The sequence below is a fragment of the Elephas maximus genome, chromosome 12 (genome assembly GCF_024166365.1).
Source record: "Elephas maximus indicus isolate mEleMax1 chromosome 12, mEleMax1 primary haplotype, whole genome shotgun sequence".
In the NCBI taxonomy this organism is placed as follows: Eukaryota; Metazoa; Chordata; class Mammalia; order Proboscidea; family Elephantidae; genus Elephas; species Elephas maximus.
Window position 1 is genome coordinate 26290571 of NC_064830.1, and position 23094 is coordinate 26313664.

Sequence of the window (23094 nt, forward strand, 5' to 3'; positions counted from 1 at the left end):
GTATCCAGTGCTTTTGCGGGTGCAGTAAAACCAGTAGTGTCTTGCATCATTAACGTTGTGGCAAATCCATCCATTTAGGCCACGTGGAATCCGATAATAGGTGTTAATTGGTTCTGTAAGCCCGCTTTTGAAGTAACGAAGTGGGAGTAATGTTCTGCACATAAAGATGTGTATCGCAGAATGTTTATAAAGGTGACTATTTGGAAGCAACAAAAGGATCAATAATAGAGAAATTACTAAGTAAATTATAGTACCTTCATATAATGGGATTCACGTTTTCATGCTATTTACAGTCTTCCTAAACATCACTGTTAATACGTACTCAAACCCATCGTGGGTTTGAGTACCTATTAACAGTGATGTTTAGGAAGACTGTAAATAAATAGCATGAAAACGTGATAATGGTATAATGGTAAGGAAAAAGACAAGACCCAAAGTTGTGTGGACACAATCACTACAGCTATTTAAAACCGGCATGTGAAAACCAAGACGGAGACATACACAAAAATAGTTGTGGTCCTGTCAGGACGGTGAGGTTATGGCAGCTTTTACATGCTCCTGTGTTTTTCAGCTGTCCGTTGTTAGTTGCCTGTGGAGTCGGTTCTGAGTTGTGGCGGCTCCATGCGTACCACTCCTGTGATACTATTCAACATTTATCATTTAGACTGTGTTATTTTCAAATTAACTTACATGCATTCCCCCAGAAATGCCCCGTCATGTGTGTATAGAGCCACCTGCGCCAGACAGGTAGAGCAGGTGCCGAGGCGTTTTCTGTCCACATTGTCCTTGCCAGCGGCAGACCAGGTGCCCCTGATGGAGGACCTGGAGCAGATCTTCACGCGCTCCTGGCGCGAGTCCCACCTGACGGAGATCCGACAGTACCAGCAGGCGCCTCCGCAGCCCTTCCCGCCAGCGCCTAGTACTGTGGCGCCCGTCACCTCGGCGCAGCTTCCCTGGCTGGCCGGTCTGGCTGCCAGCTCCTGCAACGACAGCGTGCACATCATCGAGTGCACCTACTCTCTGGCCGAGGGCCTCTCTGAGATGTTCCGACTGCTTGTCGAGGGCAAGCTCTCCAAGACCAACTACGTGGTGATAATCTGCGCCTGCCGGAACTCCACTATCGACTCCTGCATCGCGGTAACTGGTGAGTCCTGGCCAGTTCCTCTTGGCCTGTGGAAACCCAGCTATATTTGTTTCTGAATCTCTCTCCTTTGCAGTTCTCTCACCTTTCACTTCTGCTGGCCTGAGGTTTGCAGTAGCGACAGACCTCTTCAGAAAGGAGCCTTGGGCCCTTCACACAAGCTGTTTATGTCCTCCATAGTATGCTTAATTAACGATTTGTTCCTATTTTAAAATGGCAAGTTTAGCAGTTCACATTTCTTCCCTCAGGAAGACTTGGGTCAAATTCAAAGTCTAAATCCAAAATAAAATCAAACTGGTTGCTACCGAGTTGATTCTGACTCACAGTGACCCCATTTGTGCGAGAGTAGAACTGCGTTCCATAAGATTGTCAGTGGCTGATTCTTTGGAAGTGGATATCTTCCGACGCTCCTCTGGATGGACTCGAACCTCCAACCTTTTGATTATGAGCTGAGTTTGTTAACCGTTTACGCCACCCAGGAACTCTGGAGTCTGACAGACTTGGTTTAAAACTTGGTTTCACCATGCATCTGGCCATATTGACTCTGACCCTCGGTTGGTTCAACTATAAAATGAAGATAAAAATAATACCTTATTGTGTTGTAGAAACCGTGGTGGCGTAGTGGTTAAGTGCTACGGCTGCTAACCAAAAGGTCGGCAGTTCGAATCTGCCAGGCACTCCTTGGAAACTCTATGGGGCAGTTCTACTCTGTGCTATAGGGTTGCTATGAGTTAGAATTGACCCGACGGCACTGGGTTTTGGGTATTGTGTTGTGTGGGTTAATGAGATAACTAATTAATTATAAAAATACTTACTGAAGCCCTACTACCTAGTGCCCATGTTCTAGGTGCTGGGGATACAGGAGTGAACACAACTAAGTCCCTGCTTTCCTGGTACATCTATTCTAGTGGGGGAGGCAGACAACAAACAAAGAAGCATTTGACATGTCAGTGGCAGGTGCTATGACAAAGCATAGCTCAGGGCAAAGGGACAGAGAATTAAGAGTCGTTGTTGTTAGGTGCCAGCCAGTCGGTTCCTACTCATAGTGACCCTATGCACAACAGAACGAAACACTGCCTAGCCCTCCACTATCGTCACAGTTGTTGTTACACTCAAGCCCATTGCAGCCACTGTGTCAGTCCGTCTCGTTGTGGGTCTTCCTCTTTTTCAGTGACTCTCTACTTTACCAAGCATGGTGTCCCTCTCCAGGGACTGGTCCCTCTTGATAACGTGTCCAAAGTATGTGAAAGGAAGTCTCGCCATGCTCACTTCCAAGGAGCATTCTGGTTGTACTTCTTCCAAGACAGATTTGTTCGTTCTTCTGGCAGTCCATGGTATATTCAGTATTCTTCACCAACACCATAATACAGAGGTGTCAGTTCTTCAGTCTTCCGTATTCATTGTCCAGCTTTCACATGTGTATGAGGCAGTTGAAAATACCATGGTTGGGTCAGATGCACCTTAGTCCTCAAAGCAACATCTTTGTTTTTTAACACTTGAAAGCAAGGTCTTTCGCAGCAGATTTGCCCAGTGCAATACGTCATCTGATTTCTTGACTGTTGCTTCCATGGGCGTTGATTGTGGATCCAGGTAAAATGAAATCCTTTACAGCTTCCATCTTTTCTCTGTTTATCATGATACTGCTTATTGGTCCAGTTGTGAGGATTTTTATTTTCTTCCATACTGAAGGCTGTGGTCTTTGATCTTCATCAGTAAGTACTTAAGTCCTCTTCACTTTCAGCAAGCAAGGTTGTATCATCTGCGTATCACAGGTTGTTAATGAGTCTTCCTCCAATCCTGATGCTCCGATCTTCTTCATATAGTCCAGCTTCTTGGATTATTTGCTCAGCAAATTCAAGTTAGGGGATACTATCTTATAAGGCAGTCAGGAGACACCTCTCTAATGAGGTGATGTTAGAACAGGAACCTGAGGGAAATGAGTAAGCACTCCATGCAGGTATTGGGACAATGGCAGGGCTTTCCAAGACTGTGTGGGAGCATGTTGTGCTGGACATGCTGAAGGAACAGCAGGAGGGCCAGAGCAGATGACAGGGCTGTGTAGGGTCTTGGAGGCCATGTCAGAGCTATGGATTTTTCCCTAGTGAGTCAGGAAGCAGTTGGAGGGCTTTGAGCAGAGAAGGGACAGAATCTGACTTTTGTTTTTGAAGGATTACGCAGCTGGCGTGAAGACTTGTGAAGAATTGACTGGGGAATTCTGGTATGGGAGGCTGTTATATCAGTCCAAGGCCTGGTGGTGTCTTGGCTTAGGGTGGTGTAAGCGAGAGTGGAGAGAATTGGCCTGATTCTGGGTATATTTTGAAGTCACAGCTTTTAAGATTTGCTGATAGGTTGCATGTAGATTGTAGGAGAAAGAGAGGAGGATTTTGGCCTGTGCAACTGGAATAATGTGGTTACCGTCTATTGAGATGGGAAGAACTGCAGGAGAAGCAGTTGTTTATTTTTATTTTTTAATTGCGTGCAGAGGGAAGTGGTGGCAATCACGTTTATGATGGGACCAAGAGTTCTCTTGGCCCAAGTTTGACATATCCCAGTGGCAATGGTGAGTAGGCAATTGGCTATAAAAATCTGAAGTTCAGGGCAGAGGTTGGGTCTAAGGAACTTAGGAGTGATCAACATTTCTGAGGTTCTTAAAGTCAAAAGATGGGTGATACGACTTGTCCAGTAAGTTTAGAGAAAGAGATCGCGGACTAATCCTGGTCATTTTAACATTTAGCCTCAGGAAGAGGAGAAGGCAGTAAAGGAGACTCGAGGAGAGATGACCAGTGAGGCAGGAGGAGAATGAGAGAATGGTGTTTAGGAAGCCAAAGGGAGGATGTGGTTTAAGAATGAAGAAATGATCAATGGCTGTGATGCTCCTGTTAGATCAAATAAGATGAGGACTGAGAATTGACTCCTTGATCTGTCAACAGGACAGTCATTGGTGACACTGACACAGTGGTATCAGTGGGGTGCTGGGGATGAAGGCTTAACTGGATTGAGTTCAAGAGAGAATGAGTGAAGGTAATGAATAGAGACAACTGTTTCCAGGAATTTTGCTACAAAGCAAATAGAGAGGTGAGACAGTAATTGGAGGGGGAACGGAATTGGGTTTTTTGTTTAAGTGGAGAAATAGAAGAGCATGTTTGATGCTGGGAATGATACAATAGAAAGGGAGAAATAGAGGACGCAGGAGAGAGAGGAGGCAGCAGTTAGGAGGAGTGGGCAGGTGGGAGTGCGGGCCTTAGACACAGGGCAGACCCCCACACAAACAGGAGAGAAGTAAAGTAGATGAGCCCAGATGCAGGTAGGCTGGTAGATTGGTGGGAGAAGATACAAGTTCTGTTTTGACTGCTCCTTTTTCTCTGAGTTAAATAAGTAGCAAAGGAGTCAACAGGGGCATTAAGGTGCTGGAAGTTTGAAAAGCAAGGAGAGTCTAAACTAATTATCTAGGAAAGTGAGACGGTAAATTGACTAGAAAAGTCTTAACAGTCGTGAAGCAGCCCTAAGAATTACTGGAGCATTGTGGGTGGCACAAGCAGTTTGTGGTCGGCTGCTAACTTGAAGGTTGGTAGTTCAAAACCAGCTAGCAGCTCTGTGGAAGAAAGGCCTGACAAACTACTTCTGTAAAGATTGCAGCCAAGAAAGCCCCGTGGAGCAGTTCTACCCTGTAAACACATGAGGTCGCCATGAGTTGGGAGCCAACTCTATGGCAGCTAAAAACCAGAGTTAGTGATGATTAGTTTATGTTTGATGAGTCAGCGTGGCTGTGTTCTCCAGGTGTGCTCAGAGCAGAGTTTGGCCATTGAGAGCTATTGAGGAGGAATACTAGGGAGTGATCATTGACGGACATGGAATCTTCGCCAAGGAAGGAGGGAAGTGAGGACAGGAAGAGAATGAAGGCAGTGAAATGTCCAGTGGATTTCATGACCTTGAGAAGAGTAGAAGAATTTTTAGAATTGGGGTATCAGAGGTGGTTGGAGAGTGGGGTGCTTGAAGTGGAGGTTATGGAAGGGGGTATAGTTATCAATAATGACAAAGTCCAGGGAACACCCTGGGCTGTAGGTGGATGACATGAAGTTGAGGACATGCTCCTTGTAAGAGATCGTTCGTGTTGAGCAGCGTTTGCTGCCAGGTCCATCCTTTGTGCATATTGTGTCTTTATCCCACACAACAACCTCACGGATTCATCCTACAGAACCATGTGGATGCCTAATTCCCAGCTTCTCTCATTAGTTAAAAAGAAAACAAGAAAGCTCTTTAGTCAGGTCTAGCATTTCCTTGATTAAATAGCCATGGCTAAAAACAAATTTCTCAACTTAGGACTGTTAGCCAAGATTTTAAATCACCTTTCTTAACACTTTTGCCAGGCACTCATGGATCTTCATGGGTCCGCTGGTGAATTTTAGAGAAGTTTTGCTCAGTCAGAAAGCTCATTTTTTGACCTGTTTAAAAGTAAGGCAATGCAGGGTTTATATATTTTTAACCTGGAATTTTTATATCTATTTAAAATGCACCGTAAAAACACACATTGTTATGGTATAGCGTCCCAAGTGCCTTTAGGTATTCTGTGATCCTAAACGTGGTCTGTGTTTTCATTCATTCTTTACCTTGGTTTGAGTAGTACATTCAGCAGTACATCTGGAGCCCCTGTTTTGTGTCAGGCTTTGTACTAAGCATTCATAAATGTCGTCTTGTTTAATCCTCACACTGTCCTGTCCCGTGAGGTAGATACTACTGTTAGCCATGTATTCCAGGTGAGGAAACAGTCTAGAAGGGCTAAGTAACTTACCCTGGGTTGCATAGCTATTAGGAGGGAGAGAGGTTCTGGAGCCAGTGCTCTGGCTTTTCCCTAGGTGATCTTGGCCTCTGGTAGGCCCCTCAATCATTGTCCTAATGAGTAAGCCAGGACAGCATGGTGTCTGCCATTGATTCATTGACCAAATCTTCCCTGAATGCCTGTTATCTGCCAGGCGTGATGCCAGGCTCTGGGCCTAGAGAGGATCCCACCTGTTAATTCTAAATGAAAGGGCCCAGTGAAATTTGTTTGTTTTCCAGGAAAATACCAAGCCCGGATTCTTTCTGAGAGCCTTCTCACCCCAGCGGAGTACCAGAAAGAAGTCAATTATGAGCTGGTGACAGGAAAAGTGGACTCCTTGGGGGCCTTTTTTAGCACCCTCTGTCCAGGTAGGCTTGTAGTGCGGCAGGTGCAGATTCCTAAATTCCTAAGGCAGAAATAAACAAAGACAAAAAGGGAGAGGTCATCTCTGACCCCATCTTCCCATGGACCTGCTGAGGCTGACCTTGACCTGAATGTTCAGTGTAGTCCCTCTGTTCTATCCCTTTGCCCCTGTGTACCTTTTTTCTTGTGTGTCAGGAGTAGTTTCTAACTGGCAGTCTCTTCCTACTCCGACTGTCAGATTCTTCTGGAGTGGGGTCTTGTAGTTTCTGCCTTGGTGTGTGCATGAGGTCCTTGTGCCTGACTCTGTTTACCTCTGTAGCCCTGTGCCACTGCTCCCTCCCTCCCCCTCTGATTTGCTTGTATCTACTCACTGAGAATGTCTCATCCCGTGTGTTCTGTGCTGTGAGTTCCTCTTGCTTTGCCTGACTACTCACTCCTCAAGACTCATCTCATTTCCTCCCAGAAACCTTCACTGCCCCTTCCTTCTCCAGGATGGGCTTGGAACCCTTCTTCTCTGTCCCCTAGCTTCTCACTCTTTGTTCTGTCATTGCAGTTACCATGACACAGTATAATTTCTTTGTTAATATATGTGTCTTACTAGACTGTGAACTCTGTGACAGGACGGACCATATCTGTCTTATCTCTGGTACCCAGGCCTCGGGACAGTGCCCAACGCATAGTAGATCTTCCATAGGCATTTGCCGAATGTCACTGAGATGCAAAACACATTTCTGCTTATTCTCTGTTTTGGGTAGAGGGCGACATTGACATTTTGCTGGACAAATTTTATCAGGAAAATCAAGGCCATATTTCTTCCTCACTTGCTGCCTCCTCTGTCACTAAACCAGCATCCCTGGATGTCAGCGTGGTACCAGCGTGCACAAGTGAGTAATGAGAAGAGCCTGGGTGCTAGAGATCTGGGCTGGGTGGGGCAGCTTCCATGGATCTCTAGGTGCTGCAAGGAAGCAATGCTAGAGGCTCATTGAAAAGGTAGGGCATCTCCTTAGCATCAAAGTAGACCTAACAGGTAATTTTAGTCTTTAATGGTGATTTCATTCTACCCTGAGATGTATGTTTGTACGCTTTTCCTGAAATAGTATATTACTCTATGTTGATTTCTGGCATTGTTGGAATTTTTTATTTATATTAAGTCCCCAAAGAGCTGTGATAGTCTCCTGAGTGCTTGTAGCTTTCTCCCAGTATCCAGTCTTACATCATCTCCTCTGGATGGCTGGCCTTGTGTCCTCCAGACAGAGCAGGCCACAGCCTTCCTGCTCACAGAGTGCTTTCTTCATACCATCATTATTAAATGAAGAAACATGTAAAATGATGACCACAGCGCGTAGCACTTAGCAGGTGCTTGGTAAATGTTAATCTGTCTTAACCTTCCCATTGTCACGTTGGAATGTGTCACTAGTTGGGGGCCCCTGTTGGAGTCCCAGCCCAGTTTTGCGCGTGTAGAACGTGTAGCCTGGCAGATGCAGGCCAGAGGCCGTCTGCACTCTCGGCTTACCTCGCACCATGGACTCTGGTTCCAGGCTACAATCTGGACCCACACCGAGTCCGGCCCTTCCAGTTGGCAGTGGCCCAGAAGCTCCTCTCCCATGTGTGCTCGATTGCTGACTCCAGTACCCAAAACCTGGATTTAGGATCCTTCGAGAAGGTTGACTTTCTGATTTGTATCCCACCCTCAGAAGTGACCTACCAGCAGACCTTGCTCCACGTCTGGCATTCAGGTATGTGGCCGTTCAGGTGTGTGGAGAAGCTTTGATCCATCAAAATTTAGGTTTGGATTTCACGTTATTCTATGTTTCTAAGGTCTATAGGCTAAACGTTACTATCTACATTTTATAGACCATGAACCTGATGCTCAGAGACTAATGCCCAAGATTTTATGATCTGTAAAGGTAGAACCCTGACTTGAATTTCTACTTTGTCACACTCTGGTCAACAATCTGACTATGTGTTAATACGTGGCTTCAACTTATTATATTTTCCCTATGCTTTCAAGGGGATTGGTGTTTAAACACATGAAATACACAGAGCCAGTGTCTTCACTGTAAAGATGAACTCTCTAGTGGTATCCTGTAAAACCATGTGGCATTCAGGCTGAGAGGCGATTTTACTGGGTGATGGGACCTTTCCCTTCCCTTCAGTCATACCAGGCCTGGGATCAGCTGCTTCACGAAGCCAAGTTTGCTGGTGCCTATGTGGTGGGCTATCGTGTACAAAACAGAGCTGTGGAGCAGGCCTGGCTCTGTGCCCCAGTATCCCGTGCATAGAGTTACATGATAATTGTTTGTATATGCCTCCAGACTTGTCCATGTCTTATTCAGCTCTGTAACTCGGGGGCCTAGCACAGTACCTGGTATGTAGGAGATGCTTATCAGGTGTCTGTTGGGTGAATATACAAGTGTCTGTGGAGTGAAAGTGACAATGTTTGAAGTTACTGCTGTGTTTTCACTCTGTTGCAGGGGTTTTGCTGGAGCTTGGCTTGGAGAAGGAGCACATGACCAAGCAGAGAGTAGAACAGTATGTTTTGAAGCTAGATGTGGAGGCTCAGACAAAATTTAAGGCCTTTCTGCAAAACTCCTTTCAGAATCCGCATACCCTCTTTGTCCTAATCCACGACCATGCCCACTGGGATCTTGTGAGGTTAGAGTTACTTGGTATATGATGAGGTTGACATTTTCCTTCTTTGAAATAGTATATATGGATGAGGCTTGGGGCTGTGGGGTCCAGTCTTAAAAAGATCAGTGATGTTCGGGGTTTCGTATTTGTAAGCAGATGCCATGGATGCTTTCGAGATCTTAGAGCTGGAAGCTGTCTTAGAAGTATCTAATGAAAGCCCTGAAATTCACCATTATGGAAACTGGGGGCCAGAGAAAGGAAGGGTCTCACTCAAAGTCATGGGGCATGGTGGCGGTGGGCAGGTGTTAGTGACAGGGCCCAGCCTAGAACTAAGGCCCCCAAATCGCAACCTGATGCGCTTTTTTCTGTGTCCCTTTTGGCAACAAAGGAGCCGCGCTGGTACAGGAAGGGGATCCTGATGTGTATAGCTCAGCCCAGACCCCTCCCTGATTGAGGCTGCCATCAACTCTGTTATCATGCCCTTCTTCAGGGGCAATTTTACTTAATTAAAATGAATATAAATCTAGATTAATTTCAGGTGATGTCAAGCCAGAAGTCTGGTGGGATTTCCTGGTAGTTTACTGGGATTGGTCACCTCCGTGAGACTGGCCGTGGGGTGTACGTTTAGACACTGCCACTGAGGCAGATGAGGAGGATCACTGGGCCAGATCAGGAAGGAAGGCTTTGATTTATCACAGATTCATAGAAGTTTAGGGCTGGCCAGGCCTTAAAGATCACTGAGAAAAGGGGTTTATAATCTAGGGTCCATGGGCTTAAGAATTCGAACATCCTAAAATGACATAAAAGCTATATTGTGACTATTCATCTTGGGGGTAGGCTTTTCAGAGTGGTTGCCTGCCCCCAAAAGGTTAAACGCTAATTTGTCCTATTCTTTAGATTTACAGAAGCGTAAGTGGAGACCAGTATCCCACAAAGAGAGGCTGAGCAAGGCCTTTCTTCTAGACCCTTTGTCCAGAATACTCATTCCTTCACCGCAACGCTTTTAATTTAGCATATAGACTTTGCCACTTCATATCCTTTTTGGATCATTTCAAGATTAGTAGGATTTTAGGGAAAAGAATTTAAGGAGCCAAGTATACAATCAGATTGGGCCAAAGGAGAAAAGCCTATTTATTGAACACTCCTGGCTCAGAATCACTGCACTGAAGGAGTTGATGGATTGTGTATCTTGAAGCAATCTTCTGTAATAACTGACACCCCAGCCAAGTTTTTAGCAAGTGATGGCTATCAGGGTGGTCTTTGACAGAGACCTGAAATTCAGTCTTTTTTTTTCTGCTTATGGGCAGACCCATAAGCTTCACTTTTTGGCACAGTCGAGGTGGGGCTAGTTATAAATTTATTCGACTGCTTTATCCTTGTAAAATTATAGAATGGTATTAGGAACTGCCCTTATTGTTTCTTCTCCCCTTTTTCCTTCTTAGTAGCGCTGTTCATAATCTCTACTCTCAAAGTGACACATCCGTGGGATGGGTAGACAGATTGCTCAACTGCAGGGAGGTGAAGGAGGCCCCCAACATCCTGACACTTCACGTGACTTCCTTCCCATACGCTCTGCAGACACAACACACCCTCATAAGCCCGTACAACGAGATCCACTGGCCCGCCTCCTACAACAATGTGAGTGCCCTCGGGCTGGTGGGTCGTCATTTAGCAAGGACCCTTGAATTTGGAGAAATTTTGTTTAGGAAAAAATCTTGATTAACTAGTATAGTTGGGGATCAGGTGAATTCCAGCTCCTTGGATCTTAGATTCAATCCATCGTTAGATTTCAACCTTTCTAGATGTCCCTGAAAACCTTCCTGCAGTGTATCAGTTGACTCTCCATCTCAGGAAGTACGTTGCAGTGAAGTTGGTTTGGTATTTTCTCTGGTGACCGAAGGTCTCTGACCCTCGGAGTCCTTGAGGGTTGTGCTCCATATGGAATGTCTCCAAGTTTGTCTAGAAGCCTTAGAAATGGTCCCGTTTTTCCTATGCCCACACTCTTAAGCAGTGTGGTACGATATCTTTTTCCTCAAATCAGACACACATCCTCGAAGCCTGGTGAGTTTTATTTTAGTTTATCGTGCCATTTTCTTACCAGAATAGGAGACCAAAACAATTTTGATATTTGAGAGTTAAATACACATAAAATGCTGGACTTTTGGAGTGCCCTAGAGTCATCTGAGGAGCTTTGAAAAACACTGATGGCTGGCCACCATCCTGTGGATTCCGAATCAATAGGGATAATAATAGCAGTCATATACGCAGCTCCTACTCCCTGCCAGGTTCTGTTCTAAGTGCTTTATGCATAGGAACTCATCTAAGAGGCAGGTGCTAGGGTGATTTCTATTTTGCAAACGGGAAAATGAGGCTGAGGAGGGAAAGAGTCACTTACCTGGAGCTAGAAAGTGGTACAGCCAGGACTTGACGAAGGTTGTCTGGCTCCACTGCCATCATGCTCTTTGGGGTGAAGTCCAGGCCTTTGTATTTTTAACAACCTCTCCCAACTTTGCTACGTTCCAAAGTTTGAGAAGCACTGACATAAGTTTGGGAGGAATTTATGTCATCATGAGTAAAACTGGTTAGATAAATGTATTTTTTCCTGTTAATTTCAGTAGCAACTGAATGCAAGGTGGTTGATTTGGCTATTCCTAAAATCAGCTTGACAGAGTGGAAAGAAGCAATTTTAACAAAGAAAATTGTATTTTTTTTTAGAAAAACGAGGCTGGGTTTCTTCTTGGTGAGGACATTGGGACCAAATGTCTTCAGACATTGGGAAAACCCTCAACTAGTGCGGATGTGCCATCGTTAAGTATGGGCCATACAACGCACTGCGTAGTCAGCACAATTTAGACCGAGACGTTGAGACAAGTTGCCTGCATGCCTGGCATACGAACCTCCTACTATCCTTGTGAATGCAACATTTGAGTGACTGATGTTCTTATCTGTTTCAGGGAGTGGACTTGTATCATGAAAATCAGAAGTACTTTGGGCTGTCAGAATTTATTGAATCCACCCTTTCAGGACACAGCCTCCCCTTGCTCAGATACGATAGTTCTTTTGAGGCTATGGTCACCGCATTAGGAAAAAGGTACGCTTCTCTCTCTGAAGTTACTAAAGGTGCTCACTAGCTTAAAGTACAAGCTGAGGTGTGTGCGGCCAGCCAGTGAGCTCCAGGAAAGCTCACCTCCCATCCTTCCTGGGTGACTCAGTCCCTCCATTAAAGGGACCCTGGTGTATTTCTTGTCCTGCATTTGAACCAGTTTGTGTCCACGATATCCTTATCATGCTGTTGCTCCAGGACATTTTAAAGATGAGAATACAGAAATACGCTGGAATGAGGAATTATGTGTTTGAGAACCAAGGGAGGGTAAGAAAACAGGAGGTAAGATACCAAAAGGTCTAAAGGAAGCAAAAATTACCAGCTGGCTTCATTTTTTATTTCCTCTGTGTATCATCTGTTGAGTGCTTATTTTGTGCCATACATCGTTCAAAGAACCCTCCTGTCCTTATCTTATTTAGTCCTCACAACCACTCTAAGTTGCTATTATCCCTGTTTTGCAAATGAAGAAACTGAGGCATAGAGAGACTTAGTGACCTTCTCAGGCCACACATCTGGAAAGTGACAGAACTGGTTATGAACCCAGGGGCAGTCTGACTCCAGAGCTTACCCTTTTAACCCCCTTCAAACAGACCTGTGAGCTAGATAGTAATGCTACCATTTTGTAGATGAAGAAACTGAGACTCAGAGAGGTTGAGGAATTGCTAACGTCCACACAGTTCAGGTATTTTAAAGCCAGGTCAAGGCTGTCTAATGCAAAACAAAATGAGTGACTCTGCCACTAATTGTTGGTATGACCTGGGCTCTGCCACCTGCAACTGCACCGCATTTGTAGACAGAGGATTAAATTAGAACGTGTACCTCAAGCTGTGTGCCAAGGAACACTGCTTTGGCTGAATGCTAATAGTCGTTAAGCCAAAAAGAGTTCTGTGGTCAAATATGTTTGAAAATGTTACATTGGACAAAAGGATTTCTTTACTGCAAGAGTTCTCTGAGCCTTCAATGAGCCCGTGCCTGCTACACATTCCCAAGAGGATCTAGTATGCGGCATCTCCTCACTTATTTGATCATGGAGCCCCCTTTTATTAGTAAGGGTGAGTGTGGAGTATCTCCTGGGGTTACTGTCCCAGAACACTCTTTGAGAAAATAAACCTCTTTGATGCCTTCCAGCTCTATGACTATGATAGGAGAGTAATCAGGCCAGTTCTCCACCTCACTGATCGTCAGCTGGGCTCTTACAGACTTGCTGAGTAAAGAATAGGGCTTCTGAACCCGTTCATTCCAGTTTGAACCCCAGCTGAAAATTTGCATTTCTAGAAGTTCCCTGCTGAGAAGTTGCATTTCTAACAAGTTCCCAGGAAATTATGCATAAGAATCACCTGGGGATCTTGTTAAAATGTGGATTCTGATTCAGTATATCTGGGGTGGAAATGCAAATTCTCAGCAAGGAACGTGTTAGAAATGCAAACTCTCAGCGGGGGTTCAGACCAGACTGAACTGGTTCAAAGCCCTGGTGAAGAAGTCCTCCAAGATTTTACACTGAGGCTAAGAGAACTAGCCTTTGCAGCTCCTCTGCTTCTCTGCCCCTCTCCCCAGCCTCTCATCGCAGCTAACGTGTTGAGTTACTTGAGTGTTTACTGTGCTGTTGTAGACATTGGGCTACGTACTTTACATTCACTACAGGCTATCATCCTCACAAAGCACGGTGAGATAGAAAATATCGTTGTCTCTGTTTTGAAGGTGAAGAAACGGCAACTTAGAGAGGCTAGATTAGTTGTCTGTGGTCACACAGGGGGTTTAGAGTGAAGCTGGACCCAAACCCTGATCACTTGACTTACAAACCATATGACCATCAACCCATACTGACCAAGGTGGTATACCTCCTGGTGTTTGAGTCTTGAATCATCAGTTACCATCTGTGAGATTTTAGGAAAGTTTCATAGTTCTCTGTGGGGATAATAATACCTCAGGTCAGCAGTTCGAATCCACCAGCTGCTCCTTGGAAGCCAAATGGGGCTTTTCTACTTTGTCTTAGAGGGTTGCTATGAGTTGGAATAGACTCAATGGCAATGGGTTTGGTTTTGCTTCATAGGGTTGTTATGAGGATTAGATGGTTAACACACATAAAGCAGTAAGAACAGTGCCTGGTGCACATTATATGCTCAGTGTTAGCTGCTGCCATCATCCGCATCCCCCTATCTCTTGTCTCTCCCCCTCTGCCAAACCTGGACGAGTTGGCTAGAGGTTATGTTTTACATTTCACTGAGCTAGAAGGGAATATTAGACCATGGAATGTTGAGGTTATGGAGTATCATAGGACCTCCTGGGAGTCATTTAGTCCAACCTTCTCATTTTACAATTGTGGGAACTGAGAACCAGAGAGAAGAGGTGACTTAGCCAAGGTCACCCAGCCTCTTTGTGACTACCTGGGACTACAGCTGGATTTGATGTTCTTTCCACCATACTACGCTGCCTTCCTAGGAAAACTCTCAAAACTATTCATTTGAAACAGAAAGAAATCAAGGTAAGAACACGCAAGGTTACTGCCTCTTGCTACCACATGCACAGCCGCACTGTCAGTGAGCCTTGTGTTGCAGACGGATCCCATGGGACAGCTGGGAAATCTGCCCATGGGACCACAAATCTGACAAGACCTTATGCAGGCTTAAAGATAAAAGAGCTAGACATTTAATAACTCCCATTTTTATTCTAGTATGTCTTCTCTGGAGCTTTCTTCCTTTAGAGCCAAGCACAGAGGTTTAGAGGAGGGCACAGTTGTCTGCTGGGCCACATCCTAGGCATGTTTCTGTGCTTGGCCTGCCGATGCTGTTTGGAGCTGGGCACTAGATCCTGTCTCCCACATGCTTGTCTTTTTTTAATTAACAATAACTTTAATGAGGCATAACTGATACGCTGCATGTATTTAAAGAGTTCAGTTTAATCAGTTTTGGCATGGGTGTACACTCGTAAAACCTTCGCTGCAAGATAGTGAACAAAAGTTTCCTCCTGCTTCTTTGGAATTCCTCCTTTTTGCTCCTCTCTCACTATAAATTAGTTTGTATTTTTTAGAGTTTTGCATAAATGGAATTATATAATATTTACTCTTTTTTTTGGTCTGTCTGCTTTCACTCAGATAATTGTTTTGAGATTCATCCGTATGGTTGCACATGTCAATAGTGTGTTCCTTTTTAATTGCTGCATAGTATTCCATTGTTTGGTGGAACCACAGTTTGTTTATGGCTTAGTGGACAGTTAGGTTGTTTTGCAGTTTTACTATTACAGATAAAGCTGCTGTGAACATTCGTTGTGTAGACATGTGCTTTCATTTCCCTTAGTACTGGCAGGGTTGGGTTATGTGGCAGGTGAATGTTTAACTTTTTAAGAAACTGTCAAACTGTTTTCCAAAATAGTTGTATCATTTTACAGTACCGGCAGCACTGTATGAGAGTTCCAGTTGCCCCACATTCTCACCAGCACTTGGTATGATCAACCTCTTTAATTTTAGCCATTCTCATAGGTATGTAGTAGCATCTCATTATAGTTTTATTTTCATTTCCACGATGACTAATGATATTTAGCTTCTTTTCCTGTGCTTATCTGCCATTCATATCTTTTTTGGTGAAGTGTCTCTTGATGAACTGTTTATCATTATGAAATAACCCTATTTAATATTCCATGTTCTCCAAATTTACTTCATCTGGTATTAATACAGCTACTCCAGCTTTCTTTCAATGAATGTTAGCATGGTTTGTAATTTTCCATCCTTTTACTTTTAACCTGTTTGTGTTTTTATATTTAAAGTCAGTTTGTATAATGGAGTCTTGCTTTTTGAAAAATTCAATCTGACAATCTCTGCATTTTAATTGAGATGTTTAGACTGTATGGAAACCCTGGTGGCATAGTGGTTAAGTGCTACGGCTGCTAACCAAAGGGTCGGCATTTCAAATCTGCCAGGCATTCCTTGGAAACTCTATGGGGCAGTTCTACTCTGTCCTGTAGGTTCGCTATGAGTCAGAATCGATTCGACGGCACTGGGTTTGGTTTGGTTTTGGTTAGACTGTATGTATTTAATATACAGTTCAGTTTAAATCTGTCATCTTGTAATTTATTTTCTATTTGTTCTGTCTGTATTCCTTCTTTCTGGCTTCTTTGGGTTGAGTACTTTTTATGATTTCATTCTCCCTTTTTTATTAGCTGTAACACTTTTTGTGATATTCTAGAGGTTACTTTGGCATTTATAGTATATATTTTCAACTTATCACAATCTAGTTTCAAGTGATATTATACCACTTCACACAATGTATGAGATTCTTACAACAGTATATTTACTTTTGTTCCCTCCCAGGCTTTGTGTTGTTGCCATAATACACTTTACTTATGTTATAAACCTCCCACAGTTTTCTTCTTTTTGCTTTAGGCAGTCAATCATCTTTTAAAGATATTTGAGTAATAAGAAAGAGCACTTTTTATATTTACCCATATAATGTTACAATTACCAGTGCTTTCATTTCTTTGTATAGATCCAGATTTCCAACTGGTATCGTTTTTCTTCTGTCTGAAAGATTTCTGTTAAGATTTCTTATATAGCTTAGGTGTGTTGGTGAATTCTTTCAGCTTTTGTGTGTCTGAAAAAGTCTATATTTTGCCTCATTTTTGAAAGATAATTTCCTTGGGCGTAGGATTATAGGCTGACTTTTTTTCCTTTGAGTACGTTAAAGATGTCATTCCATTTTCTCCTGACCTTCATTGTTTCCCAGAAGGAATCTTTTGTCATCCTTGTCTTTGTTTCTCTCTGTGTAAGTTGTCTCCCATATACCCCCCCTGGCTGCTTAAAAAATTTTTTTTTTAATTCATCATTGATTTAAAACAGTTTGATGAAGATGTGCCTTGGTTTAGCTTTCGTCATGTTTCTTGTGCTTGAATTCATTGAGTTTTCATCAGTTATGAAAAAATTTCAGCTATTTTTTCAAAAAATTTTTTTACATTCCCTCCTCCACCATTAGAGGACTTCGATTACATATGTATTAGACCTTTAGAAGTTGTTTCATAGCTTCCTTATGCTTGATTCATTTTTTTTTTTTCAGTTTTCTTTTCTCTGTGTATATCATTTTAGGTAGTTCTTTTGTCATGTTTTTATGCTTACGAGTCTTTTTCCCTGTAACGTCCAATCTGTTGTCAATCCTATCCAGTTTACTTCTTATCTCAGACATTGTAGTTTTCATTTCTAGAAGTTTGATTTGGGTCTTTTTTATATCTCTGTTGAACATGCTTAGTGTTTCCCTAGCTTCTTGGACATATGGAATACAGGCATGATAATTGTTTAGTGTTCTTGAATGCTGATTCTGTCAATTGTGTCATTTCTGTGTCAGTTTCTGTTGATTGAAGTTTTCCTCCTCATTATGCATTGTCTTTTGCTTATTCTTTATATACCTAGTAATTTTTGATTGGATGTTGTCTTAGGCTGGGTTATCTAGAGGAGCAAAACCAGTGAAGAGCGTGTGTATGTAGAAAGAGAGATTTATCTCAAGGAAATGGCTCATGCAGTTGTGGAGGCTGGAAGATCCCAAATCCATGGGTTTGGCATCGGTCTGGAGGCTTCTCCGGACTTGCATGGTTGCAGGGGCTGATGAACCCAAAATTGGCAGGTCAGGTAGAAGGCTGCTGGCTCATGGGGTTGTGGGAGCTAGCGAATACCAAGATCTGCAGGCTAGGCAGCAGGCTGCTGGCTCATTTCCCAAGAAGCAGAGGTCAGAGGATGGGAAGTCAGATGCAGGATTCAGAGCACGTGAGCTTTGCCGGAACATCTGTAAATATAGGATGCAGGCCACGGCCCCAAGGAACCCCATTCTCAACTGATTGGCTGTTTACATATCACAAAATGGGGAATGACTACATCAGATCACGATATAGAAGATGATTACATCATTACATTAACTGCCAGAATATCTCGTTACATAACTTCTAAACCACTGAGAATCATGACCCAGCCAAGTTGACACCCAACCTTAACCCTGACAGATGTTAAATATTGTGAATTTTTATCTTATTGGGTATTGGATATTTTTGAATCCCTATAAATCTTCCAGAGCTTTATTTTGAGAGATAGTTAAGTTAATTGGAAACAGTTTAATCCTTTCAAGTCTTGCTTTTAACCTCTGCTAGTCGGGATCAGTGCGGTATTTAGTCTAGTCCTAACTTTACCCCACCACTGAGGCAAAATCCTCTGATCACTTTACAGTGTCCCATGAGTTCTCATGTTTTCTACTGGGATGGTGGGAACAGCAGCTATTCCCAGCTCCATGTGAGCTTCAGGGATTGTTTCCACTAATATTTTTGGTTTGTTCTTTTCTTGACCTTAGTACATACATGCAGTGATCGTTACTCAGCTGAAGACTTGAGGGGAGACCTCTGCGGATCTCTGAAGTTGTCAATCTGTGCATCTCTCTTTTCTTTGATACTTTGCCCTGTGAACACCAGCTGTTTTGGCCCCCTGGATTTCCAACATCTCTATTAACTAAGACCCCTGGACTTTGCCTGGGTTTCCCCTTACTGAGGACAGCCTAGGAACTCTTTCCAGGCAGAAGCTGGGAGATCACCTAATTCATTTTCCATTGGTCAGAATCATTGTCTTTTATTGCCTAATGCCTAGTGTCTTAAAACATTGCTGTTTCATATATTTGTCCGGTTTTTTAGTTGTTTCAAGCAAAGGATAAATCTGGTCCCTGCTACTTCATCTTAGATGCAGAAGTCTCTGCTCATCCTTTGAGTTGAGTTGAGTGCAGGCATTTCCCACTTTATGAGAACCTTGAGTGGGTACCTCTCAGAATGCACCTGAATGTCCATGCCAGCAGTGATGGGAAGAGGCGCATGCTTCTCCCTAAGTGACATGCTGCCCTTATTACCTTGCTCAAGGTGACAAGAGGCCACCACAGCTGGGACAGTAATATAGGGAATTTTCCTCTTTCTTTCTCCCTGGGAATTATTTGGCCAATGCACAAGACAGGGCAAAGCAGCCTCTGGGCCACTGAGTCCCCTTTGTGCCATACTCCATGGACCACCTGTGCCTTCCAGAGATAGTATTGGTAATGGCAGACTTCCCAGGAAAACGTCAGTTTATATAACCCATAGAGGAGTTTAGGTGCTAAGGGAGGTATGAAGAAAGGGAGAAGAATGGTGGGCAGAAAGAAGAACAGGAGAAGATGTCATAGTGGTGTCAGAGATGACTATCAGAGATGCTGACGGGAAGGCGAGCTGGCTGCCCTAATAGGAACTCAGGTGGCAGGATCGTGGTGGGAACAGCATGGCCATGGTGGCATGGTTCCTATCATTGTAGGTCAAGAAACTATTTTATCTTTGCTGCAAAAAGCCACTGAGTCAAGGGGACTCATTCCAGCTGAATAAGCTCATACAACAACGTTTAGTGTAAAGAACATCAGTCTGTTTATTCCTGCTGAGAAATGCATAGTGATCTGAACTTCCTGGTGGTCCTTTGGGATCTGTTTCTGACACGTGGCTCAGAGACGTTCTAGCCGTGCACGGGATCGTGGAAGCAGTAACTACCTTCATGTGGAGACACTGGCCTCCTATCTAATAACCGCAATTTCTGAGACAACACTTGGAATTCTTGGTTCGATTGGATGTGTTCTGGTATGTAATTTCTCCATCCAGTTAAATCACATTTAGTTACATATCTAAAAATTTGCTGTAATTGGAATGAATACAAAGGTGTACCTTTAGGGCTGTCCTACAAAATTTGGGCTATGGGGCAGCTGCATTAAAGGAGCCCTGGTGGTACAGTGGTTAAGCATTCAGCTGCTAACTGAAAGGCCAGCGGTTCGAACCACTAACTGCTGCATGGGAGAAAGATATGGCAGTCTGCTTTCATAAAGATCACAGCCTTGGAAACCCTGTAGGGCAGTTCTCTGTCCTATAGAGTTGCTATGTATTGGAATTGACTCAACGGCAGTAGTTTTGGTTTTTTGTTATTTTTCCGCTTGGTGGCTGCACTTATGTATTATACTGATTGTGGGTGATTCTCCTATTTCCAGTTGGAACCTTGGGCACATTACCTAACTGCTCATGAAAACACGAGTTAAGCTGATAGTTGGCTGAATAGACATGTGTTTTATTCATTTGCTGAACATTTGAGTAGCTACTGAGTTAAATGCAAAGAAATAAATATAATGAATCTGTTTGTGTGTCTTAGCTGGAAACAACACAGCAGTTTATAATTTGGCTTCTAAGGAAAAAAGATGCTCAGGTTTGAAACATTTGACTCTGAAAGGAATTTTGAAAATACAACTTGTTTGTGACTTGGGAGTTGCTGTACTTGTCAACCCAAACTGGCAGGCATCTTGGGTTACTTACTTGCAGTGGGGAGGGCCTTCTCCGCAGAGGATTCTGGTGGTGCGCCCTGGCCCCACATCACACATCGGTGTCTTTGTGTTGCAGGTTCCCCCACCTGCACAGCGCGGTCATCAGGACCTTTGTTCTTGTGCAGCACTATGCAGCGGCCATGATGGCCGTGAGCGGCCTCTCACAGATGAAGAACTACACGTCCGTGGAGACGCTGGAGATCACCCAGAACCTCATCAGCTCCTCCAAGCAGTGCCCCTGTGGCCACGGGCTCATGGTCCTGCTGCGGGTCCCCTGCTCGCCCCTGGCAGCTGTGGCCTATGAGCGGCTCTCCCACGTGCGGGAGCGGCTGGCCCTGGAGGAGCACTTTGAGATCATACTGAGCAACCCCAACTCTGGCATCACTGTTGGGAAGCACTTTGTGAAGCAGCTCAAGGTAGGTGGCGATGTGGTGAGACAGAGGGATGAGTAGGGGAAGGGGGTGGCAACAAACCGTGGCCTCGCAAGATTTGGCCAGCCCCTCTAGTCTCCCCCTTGCCACTTCCCTATGTGTATTTTTCCATCCAGTGGTGCCAGATTACCTATGAACTGTCATTCCCTCCTGCTACCCCAAAACACACTATCTTGTTAAGCTTTTCTTTCTTCCCAGGGGTGCGCTTCTTCTCCTCCTCTGTTTAGCTATTGCTTCTAGGCCTTCAGAACTCCACTCAATGCCTTTTCTTCCTGCAGGAAGTTCCCCTACCCCACCCAAGGTTGGTTTTATGTTCTCTCGTTGCCATGGCCTGTGTGCCGACCACTGTCATTAGCTGCCTCTCTATCATCTGGCTCCTCCCACGGCTGGTGGAGGGCAAGGAGCACAGCCCTCAGACCGCCGCTTCCTAAATGCCACACCCAGTGTCTGGCCCGTAGTAGGTTCTCACTAAACCTGCAGGTGAGGGAAAATGTCAGAGGGCTACAGAAAGAGTTTTAAAGGAATAAATGAGGGAAGTTAGCACAACTTGGTCAAGGCAAGGTCATGGAAGCTTCATAGATATACATCCAGACTTCCCAGGGGACTGAATTACTGGGCTGAAGGCTGGGGACCATGGTCTCAGGGGACATCTAGCTCAATTGGCAAAACATAGTTTATAAAGAAATGTTGTATATCTAACTTTAATGAGTAGCATCTGGGATCTTAAAAGCTTGTGAGCAGCCATCTTAGATACTCCACTGATCCCACCCCGTCTGGAGCAAGGGAGAATGAAGAAAACCAAAGACACGACGGAAAGATTAGTCCAAAGGGCTCATGGACCACAACTACCATGGCCTCCACCAAACTGAGTCCTGCACAGCTAGGCGGTGCCTGGCTACCACCACTGACTCCTCTGAAAAGGGATCACAATAGAGGGTCCCCAACAGAGCTGGAGAAAAATGTAGAACAAAATTGTAACTCACAAAAAAAGACCAGACTTACTCGCCTGACAGAGACTGGAGTATGGCTGCAGACACACTTTTAACTTAGTACTCAAGTCACAAAACAAGAATAAATGAGTGGAAAGATATGAATGAAAGGCTCGACACCACGATTGAGAGAACATAGTAAAGAACATTAGAGAAAACTGAGGATATGTGCTTTCTCCCAAAGGGTCAGTCAGTCATTTAATAGCTACGTACTGAACACCTGATATGTTCCTGGCAGTGTTCTGGGGGGCTGGGAATACAGTGGTCAACTCCATTATATGCCTACTTGTAGTAGTAACAAATTTCTCTTTTTATTAAACGACATCTTGCAAGGACTGTAAATCAGTATGCCCCAAACCCAAACCCATTGCTCTCAAGTGGATTCCAACTCTTAGCGACCCTATAGGACAGAGTAGAACTGTCCCATAGGGTTTCCGAGGACTAGCTGGTATATTTGAATTGCCGACCTTTTGGTTAGCAGCTGAACGCTTAACTACCTCACTACCAGGGCTTCTGTAAATCAATGGAAGGTACTTAAAAGGGGACACCAGGGGTCACCTGGGGCTGAGCTCCTTTGGAAGTCAGAGTTCTCACTGCTTTATTTCTTTATAATTGTCTGCAGATGTGGCAGAAAATTGACGACGCTGAGTGGAGACCTCAGACGTACTTGGAGTTGGAGGGCCTGCCTTGTATCCTAATACTCAGTGGGATGGACCCGCACGGTGAATCCTTGCCAAGGTGAGTGTGTGGGGGGCAGGCTGGCTGTTTATGCCCCTGGCGGCCTTTGAGGAACCTGCAAAGAAGGAACGGAGCTGATTGGTAGACCTGGCCCACAACTGGGGTTTGCCAGTCCTGGCTGGCGCAGCCTGGCTCTAGGTGGCGCCATACGCACTCATAGTCTTCATAGATTTGTATTGTTGTTACATCGGTTTTCCAGCAGATAGCAGTAAAATGTGTCTGAGGAAGGGGCAGCTTCTTCTAATGCTCAGAAAGGTACCATTTGGGCTTGTGGTGCAGCTGTTTGTGGATAGTGGGCCCTGCCGCTGGAGCTAGGTCTAATGCCTCCATCAGTTTCCCCCATCAGGATCACAATAGGAATGGTAGTGCTGTTTATGAAAGTCTCACATCATCCCTGGGGCTCAGGCTACAATTCCTGCTGAAATCCAGGCTGCTTCGATAGCTGGTCCCACCTGGTGGTCAGAGGGGTTTTGGACAGACTGATGCAGCTTGGGAAAGAGTCTGGGTTTTCTAGAACAAGAGGTGACTGTCTTGAAGGCTGTGTTCTCC

The 23094-nt window shown here is 44.4% G+C and overlaps 1 protein-coding gene across 13 annotated transcripts in view; it reads left to right on the forward strand.

Annotated features, from left to right (window-relative positions):
* The window catches only part of GREB1 (growth regulating estrogen receptor binding 1), a 189449-nt gene that overhangs the window by 126365 nt on the left and 39990 nt on the right, over window positions 1–23094 (forward strand). For 11 of the 13 annotated variants that reach the window (XR_007519543.1, XM_049902774.1, XM_049902771.1 and 8 more), the window contains 9 exons: window positions 794–1144; window positions 6197–6325; window positions 7076–7204; window positions 7859–8056; window positions 8795–8975; window positions 10394–10589; window positions 11906–12042; window positions 20464–20803; window positions 22430–22545. Coding sequence is in view for 12 of the 13 variants with exons in the window: in XM_049902774.1 (XP_049758731.1) it covers window positions 794–1144; window positions 6197–6325; window positions 7076–7204; window positions 7859–8056; window positions 8795–8975; window positions 10394–10589; window positions 11906–12042; window positions 20464–20803; window positions 22430–22545 (1777 nt within the window). In the remaining variant the exon portion in view is untranslated. Of the gene's footprint in view, window positions 1–793; window positions 1145–6196; window positions 6326–7075; window positions 7205–7858; window positions 8057–8794; window positions 8976–10393; window positions 10590–11905; window positions 12043–20463; window positions 20804–22429; window positions 22546–23094 lie in introns of those variants that run through there. The other 2 variants (XM_049902772.1, XM_049902783.1) reach the window with 2 other exon arrangements.